Genomic DNA, 20,560 nt, shown 5'->3' with positions numbered 1-20,560 from the left:
TCCCTTGAAACATAAGCTGTGCAGATGTTTCTTCCCTGCAGTGACTGTGTCAAGCAGCAAGGATGGACCGGCTTCCAGCATCCTTGTGCACTGTTGTTGGTGGGAATGCAAATTGATGCAGCCACTGTCAAAAGCAGTATGGAGTTTCCTCAAAAAAATTAAAAATGGAACTGCTTTTTGACCCAGCAATCCCAATACTTGGAATATACCCTAAGAATCTCAAAACACCAATCAGGAAAAAATATATGCACCTCTATATTCATAGCAGCATTATTTACAATAGCCAAGATCAGGAAACAGCCAAAGTGCCCATCAGCAGATGAGTAGATAAAAAAAGTGGCTCAGTTGCTTGGGTATCTTTCCATGCACTGAAAAGTTGTCAGTTCAATTCCCAGTCAGGGCACATGCTTGGGTTTTGGGCTCCATGCATGGAAGAGGCAGCAGATTGATGTTTCAGTCTCACATCGATGTTTCTCTTTCTCTCTCCCTTTGCCTTCTTCTGTCTCTAGTATATATATAACTTTAAAAAGCAGTGATACATTTACACAGTGAATACTACATGGCTATAAAAAAGACGGAATGCATTGCATGGATGGACCTGGAGATTATTATGCTAATTGAAATAAGCCAGTCACAGACAGTCAAATACCATATGCTTTCACTTATATGTGGAAGCTCATGAACAAAATAAACTGACAAATAAAATAGAAACAGAGACATGGATACATGGAACAGATGGATAGCTGTCAGAGTAGAGGGGATTTGGGTGGCTGCATGAAAGAAGGTTGGAGATGAAGCAATACATATATATCCTATATAACAAAAGGGTAATATGCAAATTGACCCTAACAGTGGAATGACCAGAAGTGACCAGTTGCTAGGATGCACACTGACCACCAGGGGGCAGACGCTCAATGCAGGAGCTGTCCCCTGATGGTCAGTGCACTCCCACAGGGGGAGCTCCGCTCAGCCACAAGCTGGGCTGATAGCTGCAAACTCAATGGTGGTGGCAGGAACCTCTCCTGCCTCCTCAGCAGCAATAAGGATGTCTGACTGTGGTTTAGGCCTGCTCCCTTTGGACATTCACTGAGGGCTCCTGGGCTGCCAGAGGGATGTCTGACTGCCAGCTTAAACCCGGTCCCCCAGGGAATGGGCCTAAGCCATCAGGTGGACATCCCCTGAGGGCTCCCGAGCTGCCATAGGGATGTCTGACTGCTAGCTTAGGCCTGATCCCCCAGGAGTGGGCCTAAGCTGGCAGGTAGACATACCCCGAGGGGTCCAGGACTGTGAGAGAGTGCAGGCTGGGCTGAAGGACCCTCCGAGTGCACGAATTTTCATGCGCTGGGCCTCTAGTATATATGTAAACACATAGACACAGACAACAGTGTGGTGACAGCCAGAGGGGAAGCAGGGGTAGAGTTAGGCTAAGGGGGTGGAAATTTGAGACAGAAAGAGACTTTGCTTGGGGTGATGGGCACACGATGCAGTGTGCAGATGGTATTTTGTTGAGTTGTACACTTGAAATCTGTATGATTGTGTGAATCAATATCAACCCAATAAATTCAATAAAAAACAAATAAATACAATGTATTGGTTAAGACAAAAAGAAAATGTTCATTCTTCCAAAAGAAATCTATAGATTCAGTGTAGTTCCTATCAAAATACCAATTTCATTGATCATACAACTAGAACAAATAATCCAAAAATTGATTTAAAACCACAAAAAATTGCAAATAGCCAAAGGAATCTTTCAAAAAGAGAATAAAGTTGGAGATATCACACTACCTGATATCAAACTATACTACAAGGCCATAGTAAATAATTTAGCATTGCACTGGCATAAAAATGGACAATCAAAGGAGTAGAATAGAAAGTGAAAAAATAAACCCATGCCTATATGGTCAATTAATATATGAACATACAATGGGATAAAGCCAGTCTACTCAACATATGATATTGGGAAAATTGGAGACACCTACACACACACACACATACACACACACACACACACATAATGAAACTAGAGTACTTTCTTACCCATATACAAGAATAAATTCAAAAGGGATTAAAAACTTAAGTGGAAGAATTAAAACCCTAAAACTCCTAGGAGAAAATATATCCAGTAAAATCTCTGAAATTTCTGATAACAGTGTTTTTTCTGCTATAGATCCTTGGGAAACAAACAAACAAACAAATGGGACTACATCAAACTAAAAAGTTTTTTACACAGTAAAGGAAATCATCAACAAAACAAAAAGACAACCTACTGAATCAGAGAACATATTCACCAATGATACATCTGATAAGAGGTTAACATCAAAACTTTATAAAGAAATCATACAACTCAACACCAAAATAACAAACAATCCAATTAAAAAGTGGGTAGAGGTCCTGGCCAGTGTGGCTTAGTTGGTTGTAGTGTTGTCCCATGCATTGAATTTGGTTAGGGAGCACACTCAAGTTGAGGGTTCAATCCCTGGTAGGGGCAGATACAGGAGGTAAACAATGTTTCTCTCATCAGTATCTCTCTCTTTCTCTCCCTCTCTGTTCCTCTCTCTCTATAAATAAAGGAAAAATATATTTTTAAAAATGTGGGCAGAGAACATGAATATATACTTCTCCAAAGAGGACGTACAGATGGCCAATAGACATGAAAAAAATGCTCAGTGTCACTAATTGTCAGAGAAATGCAAATTAAAACCACAATGAGATATCACATCACACTTGTCAGAATGGCTAACATCAATAAAGTCAACAAACAACAGGTGTTGGTGAGGATGTGGAGAAAAGGGATCCCTCATGCACAATTGTTGGGAATGCAGATTGGTTTAGCCACTATGGAAAACACTATGGAGGGTCTTAAAAAAATAAAAAAATAGAACTGCCTAATGACTCAGCAATTCTACTTCTACGTATATATCTGAAGAAGACCAAAACACTAATTTAAAAGAATATATGCACCCCTGTATTCATTGCAATGTTATTTACCGTAGCCAAGATACAGAAGCAACCATAGTCCCATCAGTAAACAAGTATATATATACTAGAAGCCTGGTGCACAAAAATTTGTGCTCTCGCGGAGGAAGGGGGGTCCCTCAGCCCAGCCTGTGCCCTCTCGCAGTCTGGGACCCCTCGGGGATGACCACCTGCTGGCTTAGGACCGCTCCCCGGGGGATTGGTCCTAAGATGGCAATCAGACATCCCTCTGGCAGCCCAACAGCCCTCGGGGGATGTCCACTTGCCAGCAGGGAGCAGGCCTAAACTGCAGTCGGACATCCTTAGTGCTGCTGAGGAGGCAGGAGAGGCTCCCACCACCACCGCTGTACTGACAGCCATCAGCCTGGCTTGTGGCTGAGCAGAGCTCCTCCCATGTGGGAGCGCCCTGACCACCAGGGGGCAGCTCCTGCATTGAGCGTCTGCCCCCTGGTGGTCAGTGTGTGTCATAGTGATCAGTCATTCCCAGTCCTTCTGCTGATAGGTTCAGTTTGCATATTACCCGTTTACTATATAGGATAGAGGCCTGGTGCATGGGTGGGGGCCAGCTGGTTTGCCCTGAAGGGTGTCCCGGATCAGGGTGGGGGTCCCGCTTGGGTACCTGGCTAGCCTGGATGAGGGGATGATGGCTGTTTGCAGCTGGTCACACCCCATTCAGGGTGGGGGTCCCTACTGGGGTGCCTGGCCAGCCTGGATGAGGGGCTGATGGCTGTTTTCAGGCTGGTGGGTGACTGAAGCTCCCAGCCTCTCCTTTTTTTCTTTTTCTTTTTTTATTCTGGGATTTATTTACCTTCTATAGCTGTCACTGGAACTGAGAGCCGGCTCCAGCTCTGAGGCCATTGCCGGCTGAAAGCAGGTATCTGGGTTTGTTTAGATTCTATAATTGAAACTCTGTTGCCATCCCTGGCCGCTCTAAGCTCTGAGGCCCTGGCTGGCTGAAAGCAGGTTTCTGGGTTTGTTTAGGTTCTATAATTGCAACATTGTTGCATCCGGAGCTCAGAGCTGGGCTGTGGCAGGCGGGGAACCTTGGCTCCCTCCATCACTGGAGCAAGCAAGCCTCAAGTTCCCTTCAGCTGCCTGGCTGCTCGCTGCCATCTTGGCTGGCAGTTAATTTGCATATCTTGCTGATTAGCCAATAGGAAGGGTAGCAAAGTTATGGTTAATTACCATGTTTCTCTATTATTAGATAGGATATATATATATATATATTGGAGGCCTGGTGCACAAAATTCGTGCACAGGGGTGTGTGTGTCCCTCAGTCCAGCCTACACCCTCTCCAATCTGGGGCCCCTCAAGGGATGTCTGAGTGCCCGTTTAAGCCCGATCCCATTGGACGGGCAGTCGGACATCCTTCTCACAATCCAGGATTGCTGGCTCCCAACCGCTCACCTGCCTGCCTGCCTGATCACCCCCTAACCACTCCCCTGCCAGCCTGATCAACACCTAACTGCTCCCCTGCTGGCCCGATTGCCCCTAACTACCCGTCCCTGCCGGCCTGGTCACCCCTAACTGTCCTCCCCTGCAGGCCTGGTTGCACCTAACTGTCCTCCCCTGCAGGGCTGGTTGCCCCTAACTGCCCTCCCCTGCTGGCCTAGTTGCCTCCAACTACCCTCCCCTGATGGCCTGGTCGCCCCTAACTGCTTTCCCTGCTGGCCTGGTCGCCCCTAACTGTCCTCCCCTGCTGGCCTGGTCACCCCCAACTATCCTCCCCTGCAGGCCTGGTCCCCCCAAACTGCCCTCCCCTGCAGGCCTGGTCCCCCCCAACTGCCCTCTCTTTCAGGCCTGGTCCCTCCCAACTCCCCTCCCCTGCTGGCCTGATCGCCCACAACTGCCCTCCCCTGAGGCCTGATGGCCCACAACTGCCCTCCCCTGCTGGCCTGATCGCCCACAACTGCCCTCCCCTGACGGCCATCTTGGGTCCACATGGGTGGCCATCTTTGACCACATGGGGGCAGCCATCTTTGTGTTGGAGTGATGGTCAATTTGCATATTACTCTTTTATTAGATAGTATATATATATCTCCTATCTAATAAAAGCCTAATATGCTAAGCATCCGGTCATCTGGTCATCCATTCAACCAATCAAAGTGTAATATGCTAATGATATGCTAAAGCCGCTCAACTGCTCACTATGACATACACTTACCACCAAGGGACAGGCAGTTGACTGGTTGACCAGTCTCTATGATGTGCACTGACCACCAGGGGGCAGACTCTCCGACTGGTAGGGTAGCTTGCTGCTGGGGTCTGGCCAATCAGGACTAGGCGAGACGGGCTGGACACACCCTGGAGCTCTCCCATGGTCCCTCCCCGGCTGGCCAACCTCCCGCGTCTCTCCCTGACCCCGATCCATGCTCGGTGGGGTCCCTTAGCCTGGCCTACACCCTCTCGCAATTCTGGCTGAGGCCCCTCCCCCCCCCCCCGAGTGCACGAATTTCATGCACTGGGCCTCTAGTTGTATATAATAAAGATGTAATATGCAAATTGACCCACATGCCCTGGTGTCACAAGATGGTTGCCCCGACCTTGTCAGAAGATGGCCGCCCCCATGTTGTCACAAGATGGGCACCCCCATGTCATTGCAAGATGGCCGCCCCCAAGTCATCACAAGATGGCTGCCCCCACATTGTCACAAGATGGCTGTCAGTGGAGGGCAGTTGGGGGGGACCAGGCCTGCAGGGGAGGGAAGTTGGGGTTGATAAGGCCACTAGGGGAGGGCAGTTGGGGAGGACTGGGCTGGCAGGGGAGGGCAATTGGGGGGGACCAAGCCTGCAGGGGTGGGCAGTTGGGGGTGATCAGTCCAGCAGGGGAGCAGTTAGGTGTCAATCAGGCTGGCAGGGGAGCGGTTAGGGGGCTATCAGGCAGGCAGGCAGAGTGGTTAGGGGCAACCAGGCAGCCAGGCAGGCAAGTGATAAGGAGCCAGCAGTCCCGGTTTGTGAGAGGGATGTCCTAGATTGGAGAGGTTGCAGGCTGGGCTGAGGGACACCCCGCCAGTGCATGAATTTTATGTACTGGGCCTCTAGTCTATATATATATAAAAGGCTAAGTGTCTGTCCAACCGGTAGCTATGAAATGCACTGACCATCAGGGGGCAGGCGCTCAATGCAGGAGCTGCCATGACGCACACTGGCCATTTAAAAATAAATGGCACCATGGACCTGGTGCTGACAAACAAACACTCGGCTTCCCCAAAGTGGTACACAGGCCCCGCCACTACCCTGGAGCAACACCCCACCAAATTGCAGCCAACGCTGCCAAGACCCCATGCTGCAAAATGTGGCCTGCAGCCCAGCCCAGCCTGAAAACAGTTATTGTGGGCACTGGGTAATGACATCACATAGCAACGCCCGGCTTCCTTTCCCTAGCAACTAGCCTCGTTGGAGTTTCTTCAGCCCAGGAACATGATTTGCTTTATAGCCAGGTGCAAACATTTTACACTTTAACCAAATGTTTGTGAAACATTTTCCCATGCCTCATTTCATTTGATCCTCACAGAAGTCCTGGAGTAGGTAGATAGGAGACTCGGTAGAATCCTATTTTTCTTTTCATTAGCTGGAAAACAGAGATTTAGAAAGTTTAGAAAGTTGACCTGACTGAAAAAAAGTAAGAAACAGTGAAAGTTGAAAATGACTTCAGGTTTTCTCACTGCGAGAATATAATCATATAGTCAAACTCTGCTGCTGTTAAATATTTTATCCTTTGTTCTCCCTGCATGATCTACAATAATAATCTGCTTTGTGTTGATATTTACTGCTGTGTTGCTGACAATGACCTGAAAGAGAAGTTGAGGTGCTTCACTAGGCTGGAAAAAGTTTAGCTAAATCAAAAAGCAGGTCTAATTAAGCAAGTTTATTCTATATCTATAAAAGGCTAAGTTGACTTGTACATGCATGATACATATAAAGCTCTGGCTGGTGCCAATCGCACGTGTGTTTCGATCTGTCATTGTTGATCGTGAATTTGGTTGACACTTCTATTATAGAGAAAGGGTGAACAGCGATATTAAAATATTTCTTCTAATTAATTTCCTTTCAATGTGCACGAATCTGTGCACTAGGACACTAGTTGAGTCATAAAAAGGAATGAAATTTACCATTTGCAATAGCATGGATGAACCTAGATGGTATTATGCTAAGTAAAATAAATCAGGAAATATTAATGCCACATGATTTCACTTTTATGTGAAATCTAAAGAGCAAAATAGCCCAAGATGGTTTGGCTCAGTGGATAGAGTGCCACCTTGCAGACTGAAGGGTCCCAGGTTCAATTCCAGACAAGGGCACATGCCTGGGTTGCAGGCTTGATCCCCAGTGGGGGTGTGCAGAAGGCAGCCAATCAATGATTCTCTCTTATCATTGATATTTCTATCTCTCTCTCCCTCTTCCTTCCTCTCTGAAATCAATAAAAATATATTTAAAAAATAAATAAATAAAGAGCAAAATAAATAAAGAGACAAAATAGAAACAGACTCATAGATACTGAAATAAATCAGACTGATGGTTGCCAGAAGGGAGACTGAATGAGAAAGGTGAAGGGATTAAGAATTACAAATTGGTAGTCACAAAATAGTCACAGGGATGTAAAGTACCCATAGGGAACATCCTATATAATAAAGAGGTAATATGCAAATTGACCATCACTCCAACACACAATATGGCCGCCCCCATGTGGTCAAAGATGGCCACCCCAGGTGGACACAAAATGAATGCCACAAGATGGCCGGCAGTGGTGGGGAGTTGCGGGCGATCAGACCAGCAGGGGAGGGCAGTTGGGGAGGACCAGGCCTGCAGGGGTGGGGAGTTGCGGGTGATCAGACCTGCAGGGGAGGGCAGTTAGGGGTGACCAGGCCTGCAGGGGAGGGCAGTTAGGGGCAATCAGGTCGGCAGGGGAGCAGTTAGGCATCGATCAGGCTGGCAGGGGAGTGGTTAGGGGGTGATCAGGCTGGCAGGCAGACGAGCAGTTGGGAGCCAGCAGTCCTGGATTGTGAGAGGGATGTCCGGGCAGTCGGACATCCCTCGAGGGTCCCATATTGGAGAGGGTGCAGGCTGGGCTGAGGGACACCTCTTCCCTCCCCCCCCGCCTCCCGTGCAGAAATTTCGTGCACCGGACCTCTAGTAGTCAATGATATTGTAATAACTATGTATCATGCCAGGTGGGTACTTAAAATATCAGGGGGTAGGGGGTCACTTTGTAAAGTTTACAATTGTCTAACCACTATGCTGTACACCAGAAACTAAAACAAAATAATATTGGTTGTCAAGTGTAATTGAAAAAACAGAATTTTATTTTATATAAATGTATTCTATTAAAGAACAAACAACAAACAAAACAACAGACTCATAGAAACAAAGAACAAACTGATGGTTGCCAGACAGGGTGGTAGAGTGATAGATACAGAAGGTGAAAGCGAATATAGTCAACTAGAGGCCCAGGGCACAAAAATTTGTGCACTTGGGGGGGGGTGGTCCCTCAGCCCGACCTGGGCCCTCTCACAGTCTGGGACCCCTCGGGGGATGACCACCTGCTGGCTTAGGCCTGCTTCCTGAGGGATTAGGCTTAAGCTGGCAATCAGACACCCCTCTGGCAGCCCGGCAGCCCTCAGGGGATGTCCACTTGCCAGCGGGGAGCAGACCTAAGCTGCAGTCGGACATCCTTAGCACTGCTGAGGAGGCAGGAGAGGCTCCCACCACTACTGCTGTACTGGCAGCCATCAGCCTGGCTTGTGGCTGAGCAGAGCTCCCCCATGTGGGAGCGCACTGACCACCAGAGGGCAGCTCCTGCATTGAGCGTCTGCCCCCTGGTGGTCAGTGTGTGTCATAGTGATCAGTCATTCCCAGTCTTTCTGCTGTTAGGGTCAGTTTGCATATTACCCTTTTGCTATATAGGATAGAGGCCTGGTGCATGGGTGGGGGCCAGCTGGTTTGCCCTGAAGGGTGTCCCGGATCAGGGTAGGGGTCCCGCTTGGATGCCTGGCCAGCCTGGGTGAGGGGCTGATGGCTGTTTTCAGGCTGGCTGGTGACTGAAGCTCTCAGCCTCTCCTTTTTTTCTTTTTTTATTCTGGGATTTATTTACCTTCTATAATTGAAACTTTGTTGCTGTCACTGGTCTGAGGCCACGGCCTGCTGAAAGCAGGTATCTGGGGTTTGTTTAGCTTCTATAATTGAAACAGTTGCTTTCAGAGCTCAGAGCCGGGCCGCTGCAGGTGGGGAACCTTGGCTTCCTCCATCACTGGAGCAAGCAAGCCTCATGTTCACTTCAGCTGCATGGCTGCCAGCCACCATCTTGGTTGGCAGTTAATTTGCATATTTCCCTGATTAGCCAATGGGAAGCGTAGCGAAGGTACGGTCAATTACCCTTTTGTCTTTTATTAGATAGGATAATAGTATGATAAAGTTGCACGATGACAGATGGTTACTAAATATAGTGTGGTGAGCACATCATAAGATTAAAATGGCAACTGTTGTACACCTAAAATTAATAGAATCTTGCACACCAGCTATACTTTAATAAATATGTGCATATCTTTATGAAGTTAATGAATTCTGTTTTCTTCATTTTAAAAGGAATACAACTGAAAACTCATCTGCTTTAGCAACGAAATTATCTTAATTGTGCTTTTACGATGTGAATTTTGTGTATATGTGCATATATTTGTTTATTTGCATTGCTTTCTGTAAGTCCTCAAAACTTTTTCTCTTTATATAAGTCATTGAAAAATGTTTATATATTCAGATATTTGAAGAAAAGGGTAGATATAACTAGCAAACTAAAACATAACAAAAAGAAAACATTAAATTATTAAATTAAATTATTAAAATATCTGACTCCTCTTCAATGTGTTTATAGAGATGTATACTTCAGAGCATTTTAATCACAGACTCTGGTAAAAATGAGTCTTTTAAAAAAATTCTTGACACTATTATAGATGTCCCCCACTTTCTCCCCTTTACCCACCTCCATTCAACTCCACCGGGGTGCCCCCTCTCTCTGGCCATCACCACAGTTGTCTGTGTTCATGGGCTATGCATATATGTTCTTTGACTAATGAGTCTTAAGTTGTGCTAAACTGAAATATTTCATCTTTAAGGCTAGAAATGATGGCAAAGAAGAAGAAACCTGCTCTTCTAGAAGCACCATTTTATGATCTGGTTAAAAAACGAGTAATTGGCCCTATTGAGTCAATTTTGTTGACAACAGATATTTGAAACAGATTCACCTTTACTAGGGTATTCCAGTTCACAAATGGTTTGCCTGAAATGGACCAGACCTTTACAGGTTGCTTACATGTCTTCTTCCTTTCCTTCCTCTTCCCCTCCTTTCTATCAATTCATGCAGGAAATAAGTATGCAATTTGCAAAGGTCAAAATAGCAAAAATGGGCAACCAGCTAGATCAATGTTTTTCAAACTTTTTCATCTCATGGCCCACATAAACTAATTACTAAACTTCTGCAGCCCACCAACAAATATTTTTTGCTAATCTGACAAAAAAAGGTATAATTTTGATTCATTCACAAAGGGTGACTATTGTTGTATTGGCTGTTGTCATTATTTTATTTGACAATCAGAGGGAAAAGAGGTCAGTGTCCTGACTAATTAGTGAGGGATTGCATGTTTTAAAAATTATTGCGGCACACCGGTTGAAATTTGCTGAGCTCGACCAAGCTTATCTAGAAATACCAGTGTTTGCCCATGACCTAAACCCAACATAATTAGACCAATAAATTCCATAATTATCTCTAAGTGTTTTCTCATACTCAAGCTAAACTTTTAACATGTGTAACAGATAAAATTTCACATATTGAGATGTATACAAGAAAATGAAACTTTTACTATTGCAAATAGTGATAGACAAAAAAACTTGCCAATTGAAGACAGCAACCATCTGATTTAAAAACTCTGTCAAATAAATATTCAGTCAATTCACATGCAAATTCCTTAACATGGTACTTCTCTCTTCTTCATCACTTCCCTTTTTCTCTCTGACCCATCTGCACTCTAATCCCGGAGGATACAGATCCTTTTCTATTCTGTTCTCCCTCTCATAGATCTTTAAACATGTCAATCAAATGGCCTTTTAAACTTTGGAGTTGGGTTGGAGCAATTGAAAAATCTTTCAAGTAATCACATTGTGCCATAAGGTGGAAATTCAGTGTTTTCCAGGCAGAGAAAAATAAGAGATTTTTTTCTGGTACATATATTTCTAGAATTTCTGTATTATGTTTGACTTAATCACAGAGAGATTCTGATAAATTTTATGAGTATACTGTAAAGCCAGCTGAGGTCATTCTCCATCCTGTGTATTAACTCCATCATTTCATGCATTTTTCCAAAAGAAATCTTTGTATCTGCCCTGTAACTTTCCTAAATTTTTTAAAAAGCAACCAAAATCTGAATGCCTAACTTACATTCTAGTTTTTGAATATGTAGCAGATGCACATGTTGCCCTTAAATTTGTCTATTTTTCCAGAAAAGTTTGTGTTTTAACTAAAAAAATAATTTTACAAAGTTATTCACAAATAGCATTTTCTTCTGGTGTGCAATGCCAGAGTGCTTAACCATGCCGTCTGAAGCCACTGCATAGGGTTAGGGCTCTCCACTTGTTTAATCTGTTTTTAGAGGATACTATTTCAATAGACTCTCACTGATAGGAAGTGAATTTCTTTACTACACATTATCTCTGGATTTTTAAATAATGTACATTTTATTAGCATTCAAGAATGATGTGAAGATACTATATATCTTATTGATCATATTTTCTGTGCTAAGCTGTTCATTGAGGCATTCTTGGGGTGGCTTTTTTAAATACTATTTTTCCTTGGTTTCTTTCTCTCATTTCAGATTAGAATCTCCCACACGAAGTCTAAGCATGGATGCCCCAAAGGGTGTTCATATTAAAGCTCATGCTGGGAAAATCAAGGCCCTTTCTCAAATGGACATCATTTTTCATAGTAATGATGGAATGGTGAGTTCAATTGATCAAGCTCCTACTGCATGTCTTGACAATACTCATGTCCGTAAGGTATCGGTATCTTAAATTTATGGTAGTTTATAAAGAAATGTTACAAAAAGCATAGAGTAGAAAATGTGAAACAAAGGCAATTGTTAATTTAGCATTGAAAGAAGGTCCAAGAAAGTTTAAAATAATTCCATATTGGATCCAGACAGCTTTCTTTGACTGGCATTTGTGCCATCAAGTCTCTTGTTATTTTCAGCTTTGAAAAAATACTACAGACTTTCAGAGTTTACAGAGAATATCAACTTTCCATTTCCTAGTGATTCAATTTCTCTCAATATGGTCACTGGAAGGTACCTGTAAGTGACAACCTTTATCTGTTACCACTTATAGCACCAGGCTTTCTTATGCCAAATTATGTTTAAATGAAAATATGATCTTTAAAAGTCAATTACAATAAGGATAAAATCTGGAACTTCAAGTCCAGAAATAAAACATTACTGATAGAGGCCACAGTTATAGCAAGGCAATGGAGCACATGCTACTCAACCTGGATTGTTCTAGTGCTAGGTCAATTCACGGATTACCTATTTGAATTCAGGAAAGATAACAGGGTTCACTGGGCCCTATGTTCTCATTTGTCAAATAGGGGAAATAATATTTGCTTAACTATGTCATAGGGTTATAAGACACCAATATGGTAATATGGGTGGCAACATTTTGAAATTATGTAATTTAATATTAAGAGGACGGTGTAGTTGAAGCAACAAATGGAGGCCAGGAGAGGCAGCTCATTAATGTAGACAGGACCCGGCTGACAGCCAGTGAATGGAATTTAAAAGTTCTCTGGCAAAGCTCCTGCAAGTTTTAACTTAAAAAGTTATGATACCATTAACAGATAAATGCAAAAATGGAAATCAAGACATTTGGAATCTTATTACTAATTCATAATGTCACTACATTCTTAAAATGCATTAACTTGAAAAAATTTATATGGACTGTAGTTTTTAAATAACATGACTTTTCCCCCCATGAATTATGTGTCAATTTTAGCAGTCTGACTCATAAAGTTCCTCTCCCTTATTACTGGGGGCCAGTTCAGAGTGAAGCACTGTGTGGCCTCCTACAAAATATTGTCCCACAAAAGCATAAGAAGATGAGCAATGAAGCGGTACATGAACTACCAGTGACTAGAGTTTGCTGGAAAAAAATAATTAGAAAAAAATTGACCAATTATCCATAAAAAAAAGGAGAGGAAAAGCAGACAAGCTAAAAATAATCAAACACACATGGGAAAAAGCAAGTACCCACAGAACCCAAAGCACTGGGCAATAACCTATTAAATAGGTTCTGCTTTTTAAAAAAATACCCATTTTATTCCTTTTATTCTAGGAGTCCCAGACCATGAGGGTAAAGTTTTTCCTGTAATGCCACTAATACTGTTTCACCCACTGCTTCACATGGCAGCGGTCAGTGTCCTGGGAGTAAGGACGTCTGCAAACATCAATTTATTAAAAGATTGGAGTTCAAGGATGAGAGCCACATAAAATAAAGGATCTAACTTTGTTGGCAAAAAAGATCATTATGCCTACCCACAACATGCTTTAATTCCTTCTAAGAAGTGAGCAACCTAGAATAGGTACGGTTTGCAGCTCAGCGCGACAATTCTTTTTTTATTATTATTGCTAACAGTATTACAAAGGGTATTACTGTGTCCTTCCCCCGCCGCCCCCCTCCCCCGCCCTTGACAATCCCCTGGCCTCCCTTACCCCTCAGTGTCTTATGTCCATTAGTTATGCTTATATGCATGCATACAAGTCCTTCGGTTGATCTCTTACTCCCCTCCCTCCTGCTCCCCAACCCTCCCTGGCCTTCCCACTGCAGTTTGACAATCAGTTTGAGGCAGCTCTGCCTCTGTGTCTATTATTGTTCAAAAGTTTGTAATGGTATTTATTATCCATGAATGAGTGAGATCATGTGGTATTTTTCCTTCATTGACTGGCTTATTTCACTTAGCATAATGCTCTCCAGTTCCATCCATGCTGTTGCAAATGGTATGAGTTCCTTCTTTTTTACAGCAGCATAGTATTCCATCATGTAGATGTACCAGAGTTTTCTAATCCATTCATCTACTGATGGGCACTTAGGCTGTTTCCAGATCTTAGCTATGGTGAATTGTGCTGATATGAACATATGGGTGCACACATCCTTTCTGATTGGTGTCCCTGGTTTCTTGGGATATATTCCTAGAAGTGGGATCAGAGGGTCAAATGGGAGTTCCATCCCTAGTTTTTTGAGGAAACTACATACTGTCTTCCATAGTGGCTGCACCAGTCTGCATTCCCACCAGCAGTGCACAAGTGTTCCTTTTTCTCCACATCCTCTCCAGCACTTGTCGTTTGTTGATTTGTTGATGATAGTCAGTCTGACAGGTGTGAGATGGTACCTCATCATTGTTTTGATTTGCATCTCTCGGATGATCAGTGACTTTGATCATGTTTTCATATGTCTCTTGGCTTTCTGAATATCCTCTTTTGAAAAGTGTCTATTTAGGTCCTTTGCCCATTTTTTGATTGAATTGTTTATCTTCCTTTTGTTAAGTTGTATGAGTTCCCTATAAATTTTGGAGATTAGGCCCTTATCAGATATGACGTTGGCAAATATGTTTTCCCACGCAGTGGGTTTTCTTGTTGTTTTGTTGATGGTTTCTTTTGCTGTGCAGAAGCTTTTTATTTTGATGTATTCACATTTGTTCATTTTCTCTTTAGTTTCAAGTGCCCTAGGAGCTGTATCAGTGAAGAAATTGCTTTGGCATATGTCTGAGATTTTGTTGCCTTTGTATTCTTCTAGAATTTTTATGGTTTCCTGTCGTACATTTAAGTCCTTTATCCATTTTGAGTTTATTCTAGTGTATGGTGTAAGTTGGTGGTCTAGTTTCATTTTCTTGCATATATCTGTCCAATATTCCCAACACCATTTATTGAAGAGACTATCTTGGCTCCATTGTATGTTCTTGCCTCCTTTGTCAAATATTAATTGAGCATATTGGGTTGGGCTAATTTATGGACTCTTTATTCTATTCCATTGATCTATATGTCTGTTCTTGTGCCAGTTCCAGGCAGTTTTGAGAACAGTGGCTTTGTAATATAGCTTGATATCTGGCATTGAGATCCCACCTACTTTGTTCTTTCTCAGGATCGCTGCAGCTATTCGGGGTCTTTTTTTATTCCACATGAATTTTTGGAGAGTTTGTTTTAGATCTTTGGAGTAGGCCATTGGTATTTTAATGGGAAGTGCGTTGAATGTATAGATTGCTTTGGGTAGTATGGACATTTTAATGATGTTGATTCTACCAATCCAAGAACACGGTATGTTCTTCCATCTCTTTATGTCTTCCTCTGTCTCTTTTTTCAACATCCTGTAGTTTTCTGAATAGAGGTCTTTTACCTCTTTAGTTAAGTTTATTCCTAGGTAGCTTAATTTTTTTGGTGCGATGGTAAATGGGATTGTTTTTATAATCTCTCTTTCTGAAAGTTCACTATTGGTGTATAGAAATGCCTCAGATTTCTTGGGGTTAATTTTGTATCCTGCTACTTTGCCAAATTCATGTATTAAGTCTAGTAGTTTTTTGATGGAGTCTCTAGGGTTTTCTATGTATAATATCATGTCGTCTGCAAATAAGGACAGTTTTACTTCCTCTTTTCCAATTTGGATGCCTTTTATTTCTTCTTCTTGTCTAATTGCAATGGCTAATACTTCCAGGACTATGTTGAACAGGAGTGGTGAGAGTGGGCATCCCTGTCTTGTTCCTGTTCTTAGGGGAAATGGTGTTAGTTTTTGTCCATTGAGTATGATGTTGGCTGTGGGCTTGTCATATATGGCTTTTATTATGTTGAGGTATGATCCTTCTATTCCCACCTTGCTGAGAGTTTTTATCAAAAATGGGTGTTGGATTTTGTCAAATGCTTTTTCTGCATAAATTGATATGATCATGTGGTTTTTTTCTTTCAATTTGTTTGTGTGATGTATCTCGTTTATTGATTTACGGATGTTGTACCATCCTTGCATCTCTGGGATAAATCCTACTTGGTCATGGTGTATGATCCTTCTGATGTACTGCTGGATCTGATTTGCTAAGATTTTGTTGAGGATTTTGGCATCTATGTTCATGAGGGATATTGGCCTGTAACTCTCTTTCATTGTGTTGTCTTTACCTGGTTTTGGTATTAGGGTGATGCTGGCTTCATAGAATGAGCTTGGAAGTGATCCTTCCTCTTGAATTTTTTGTAGTAGTCTGAGGTGGATAGGTTTTAGCTCTTCCTTGAAAGTTTGGTAAAACTCCCCTGAGAAGCCATCTGGTCCTGGGCTTTTGTTTGCTGGAAGCTTTTTGATGACTGCTTCAATTTCTTCCATAGTTATTGGCCTGTTGAGATTTTTAGATTCTTCCTGATTGAGTTTTGGAATGTTGTATTTTTCTAGGAATTTGTCCATTTCCTCCAGGTTGTCTAGTTTGTTGGAGTAGAGTTGTCCGTAGTATTGTTTAACAATCATTTGTATTTCTGTGGAGTCTGTTGTTATTTCGCCTCTATCGTTTCTGATTTGGTTTATTTGGGACCTCTCTCTTTGCTTCTTGGTGAGCCTGGCTAGAGGTTTGTCAATCTTGTTTATCCTTTCAAATAACCAGCTCTTGGTTTCATTGATTTTCTGAATTGTTTTTTTGGTCTCTATGTCATTTATTTCTGCTCTAATCTTTATTATCTCCTTCCTTCTGTTCACTCTGGGGTTTTCTTGTTGCTCTCTTTCTAATTCTTTGAGTTGAAGAGTTAGATGATTTACTACCATTTTTTCTTGTTTTTTTGAGATAGGCCTGTAGAGCTATAAACTTCCCTCTCAGGACTGCTTTCATTGTGTCCCATAGGTTTTGGATTGTTGTGTTTTCATTGTCATTAGTGTCCAGGATGTTTTTAATTTCTTCTTTGATCTCATTGGTAACCCAATCAATATTTAATAACATGCTATTCAGCTTCCAAGTGTTTGAGTATTTTGGGTTGTTTTTATTGTAGTTTATTTCTAACATTATGCCATCGTGGTCTGAGAAGATGCTTTTTATGATTTCAATCTTCTTGAATTTGTGGAGACTTTGCTTGTGACCCAATATGTGGTCTATTTTTGAATATGTCCCATGAGCACCTGAGAGGAATGTATATTCCATGGCTTTGGGGTGAAGTGTTCTGAAGATGTCAATTAAGTCCATCTGATCTAGTGAGTCATTTAGCATTAGTGCGACAATTCTTATTGCCTTCAGTTATCAAAAAACATTTCCAAATCTCAACCAATAGCCATTTGTTTGCATTTCAGTTTAACTATAATAGGAACATAAAATTCAGTAGCTTTTATTTTATTTTAGTTGGCTTTTATCACTATCTACTGCTTTTTTGCATCTAATAGAAGGCAGGAGTTTCAAATATGTTTAAAGTTAGGGAAATGGTTGCTAGCTAATAGGATAAATGTAATTGCTTTTCACAGAAAATAAAATCAGGAGAAATGCCAACATTCACAGGTAAAAATTAGTTAGATTAATCTATTTCTGTGGCTTGTAATTTATTCTAATAATGAAGAGATGATTTAACATAACGTCAAAGTGGATCACAAGATAAATGTGAATCAGCAAAATAATTCTATTTTTACTTTTGTCAGGTAATTCTGAAAGGCATTTTTGTGAGTGTAGCATTATAAATTTTCCTAGTTCAACTGGCACAATGGGTAAAAGTAAAAATGACTTCAAATTAAAGAAGGAATTATTAACACTTTGCCTGAATATAAAATAGAAATAGGCTATAAAAGATTCAGACAATTATAACAAGTAAAAGCAGGTGCTTATTTCATTTTCTATGCTGCGAAAAACTAATTTGTTTAGAACATTTTGAGAATATGAGTTTTATCTTATCATATTCATTTCTCCTTTACCAATTAATCTCTCATTTTCTCCCAAACAGCTTGTGCTTGATTCTGAAACTGTATGTTTACCCAAGTTGGTTCAGGGGACTTGGGGTCCTGTTGGCAGCTCACAAAGACTCTATGAAATTTGTGTGTGTCCAGATGGGAAGCTTTACCTGTCCGTGGCTGGCACAAGTACCACATGCCACGAAAACAGTCACATCTGTTCCTAAACTACCCATATCTTCCATGGAGAATCTGCCTTGTTTCAGTGAACTTTAGAGACTTCAGCCTTCACTCTTAGAGCAACTTGACACCCTGGAAAACTGAGGTGGTGGATGGAAGTAGGACAAAAGAAAACTGTGCCAATGGAAAGGGTTCAGATGAATGGTGTGTGGGTGGTAGATGCAAAAGCCAAAGAAATAACAAAAGAAAGTTTATTCTACTAGATTGATTTCATCAGAACCTTGTGAATTTTCTTTTCCTTTCTTGTACATGTCAATCTACAATGAAATAGTGAATTGCTGTGTGGAATTAATTTATGATGTTCAATTGTGGCTAACTCCCCCTAAAAGTAGCATTAGTCAATACTAAGATGACCCAAAGTTCTATGATGTGTTTTCATTATATCACTCAAACCTGTGAGTTCTCTATTCATTTTAATGCGAAGCATGTCAAGTTTCACAAGAAAATGTTCATATTTTAAATGGACTTTAAGGTTGATCTGATTTTCAATATGCAGTCAAAGGAATAAATATACAAAATTAATCATGCTTTCTTTATAGTCAATGAGCAATAACAATCAACCTACATTTCCCCCCAAACTTCACAGTTTGAGCATCTTACTTTCTTTAATCCTCACAACTCTTTAAGGTAGGTATTATTTTCCCCAAGTTACTGGTGATAAAAAATGGTTCAGGTAGAACAAGTCACAAGGTCATACAATATCTACTGGAAATTAAACTGTGACCGTACTTTTGAACAGCTGTTTTCACGTGGAAAAACTTTTATATGTTGTTTCATTCCATCCAAAATACCAATCTACATAAATGTGTAGATGGGATAATACTCTTTTGACAAATGAAAGAACTAAAGTCCAAATGTGTTTTGTCATCCACCGAGATTAAACAGCTGGTAGGTGCTAGGACTCATAACTGTCCATCCTGTGTATTTACCTATGCACAATAGATAAAAGACTAGATATAACTTCATAAAATCAGACTCTTGGTTTGTGAAATAATATTTATTATCAATTGGTTGTAAACCCTGATTAATACATGACTAATTAAAATATTTTATATTTTTTATTTTTACCAGCACTACAAATTTTATTCTTGACATCTAAAAAAAAGTACAGCAAACTTGCACAGATAGAAGAAAATCCCACCCACCCCTAATCAGACCTGGGAACAACTTTATTTTATTAAACACAATTTGAACATTTTACCAACATCATTCCTGGGCTCTCACCATGCCCTGCTCCCCCTCCAGCTTGGTGTTTAAACTAATTGGACTGCGCAGGTGTTCACTAGTTTTCTCATGGAGGCTATGAACAATTCAGCCCTTCTGCCCAGGAAACTTTCATCCCTCTCTAACCTGGCAGGACCTGCTCAAGTGCAGGAGCCTGTTCCAACCGTTCTAGACTGCATGCTACTCAGGAGCAGCTACTCTACATATCGCTGAGTTTCCATTTTCCTTTTAATACAAAAAGCATAACAGGGGAAAAGAAAGAAAAAGCATAAGATGATTAGTTCAGGCCCCAAATTTCTTGCCTTGAATTTCAAATTCTAAAATGCTCCCCAAAATGAAAATTTCCCAAATATGTCAGTAGCAAAACCTGACCTAAATTTAGATGAGGCTATTTATCTGATCTATGTATTCAAATCAATGTGAATATGCATTGATTTCACTGCAAAAACATCAACTCTGATGAGAATGCTTCATTAAAAACTTCCTAAAACTCAATCCAAGGGTTTGAATCCAAGGGTTTGATACAAAGGATTGTGAACCTGTAACTTTATTTAAATTTTTTAAATTGAATTTTAGAGAGGAGAGGAAGAGAAATATGGATGTGAGAGCAAAACATCTTTCAGCTGCCTCCTACATGCTCCCTACCAGGGATTGAGCCCACAACTCGGGCATGTTTGCTGACTAGGAATCAAACTGGCAACCTTTTGGTGCACGGGACCAACCAACTGAGCCACACATGTTAGAGCTGAACCTGTAATTTTTTAAAAAAGAAAGCCTACATGGACATGGGCAATAGGTTAGTGAAGACATTGAAGGGTGGGTAGGGGCTGGGAGAGGGAGTGAAGAGGGGGTGTAGAATGGCAGATATCTGTAATACTATCAACTATAAAAAAGTATTTCTTTTAAAATAAAGTCTAAAAAAAGAATCCCTCAAAAACTCCAACTGGATCAACTCTCATAAAGGCCAGACAAGGTTTCCTGTGTAAGTTTTAATACCCCAAAACAATAAAATACATTCTAAGTGCTGAAACTGAGTTCCAAAGTAGCAAGTACTTCTTTAAAAATGCCCAGAAAGCTGAAGATCCAGAATTTGGGTAGTCCTAGAAGACAGAACTCTCAGCACTTCTCTGACTAACTTTGAAGACTTGAATCTCAGATATAAAGATGAATATTTCCTACCTGTTAGGGCTCAAGTGTGAATTAGC

At 41.5% G+C, this 20,560-nt stretch overlaps 1 protein-coding gene across 3 annotated transcripts in view; it reads left to right on the top strand.

The window, feature by feature from the left end:
- SGCG (sarcoglycan gamma) overlaps positions 1-19,161 on the top strand; it is a 158,589-nt gene extending 139,428 nt beyond the window's left edge. For 2 of the 3 annotated variants that reach the window (XM_070407494.1, XM_070407493.1), the window contains 2 exons: positions 11,834-11,957; positions 17,945-19,161. In XM_070407494.1, the coding sequence (XP_070263595.1) occupies positions 11,834-11,957; positions 17,945-18,118 (298 nt within the window). In that variant the 3' untranslated portion in view covers positions 18,119-19,161. Of the gene's footprint in view, positions 1-11,833; positions 11,958-13,340; positions 13,531-17,944 lie in introns of those variants that run through there. The other variant, XM_070407495.1, reaches the window with a different exon arrangement.
- Positions 19,162-20,560: the final 1,399 nt, after the last annotated feature.

Source organism: Myotis yumanensis, unplaced genomic scaffold (assembly GCF_028538775.1).
Source record: "Myotis yumanensis isolate MYYU_CA2020_CCGP unplaced genomic scaffold, mMyoYum1.0.hap1 SCAF_3, whole genome shotgun sequence".
Classification (NCBI taxonomy): domain Eukaryota; kingdom Metazoa; phylum Chordata; class Mammalia; order Chiroptera; family Vespertilionidae; genus Myotis; species Myotis yumanensis.
The sequence above is the reverse complement of the archived record's forward strand: the minus strand, read 5'-3'. Positions and strand labels throughout refer to the sequence as shown.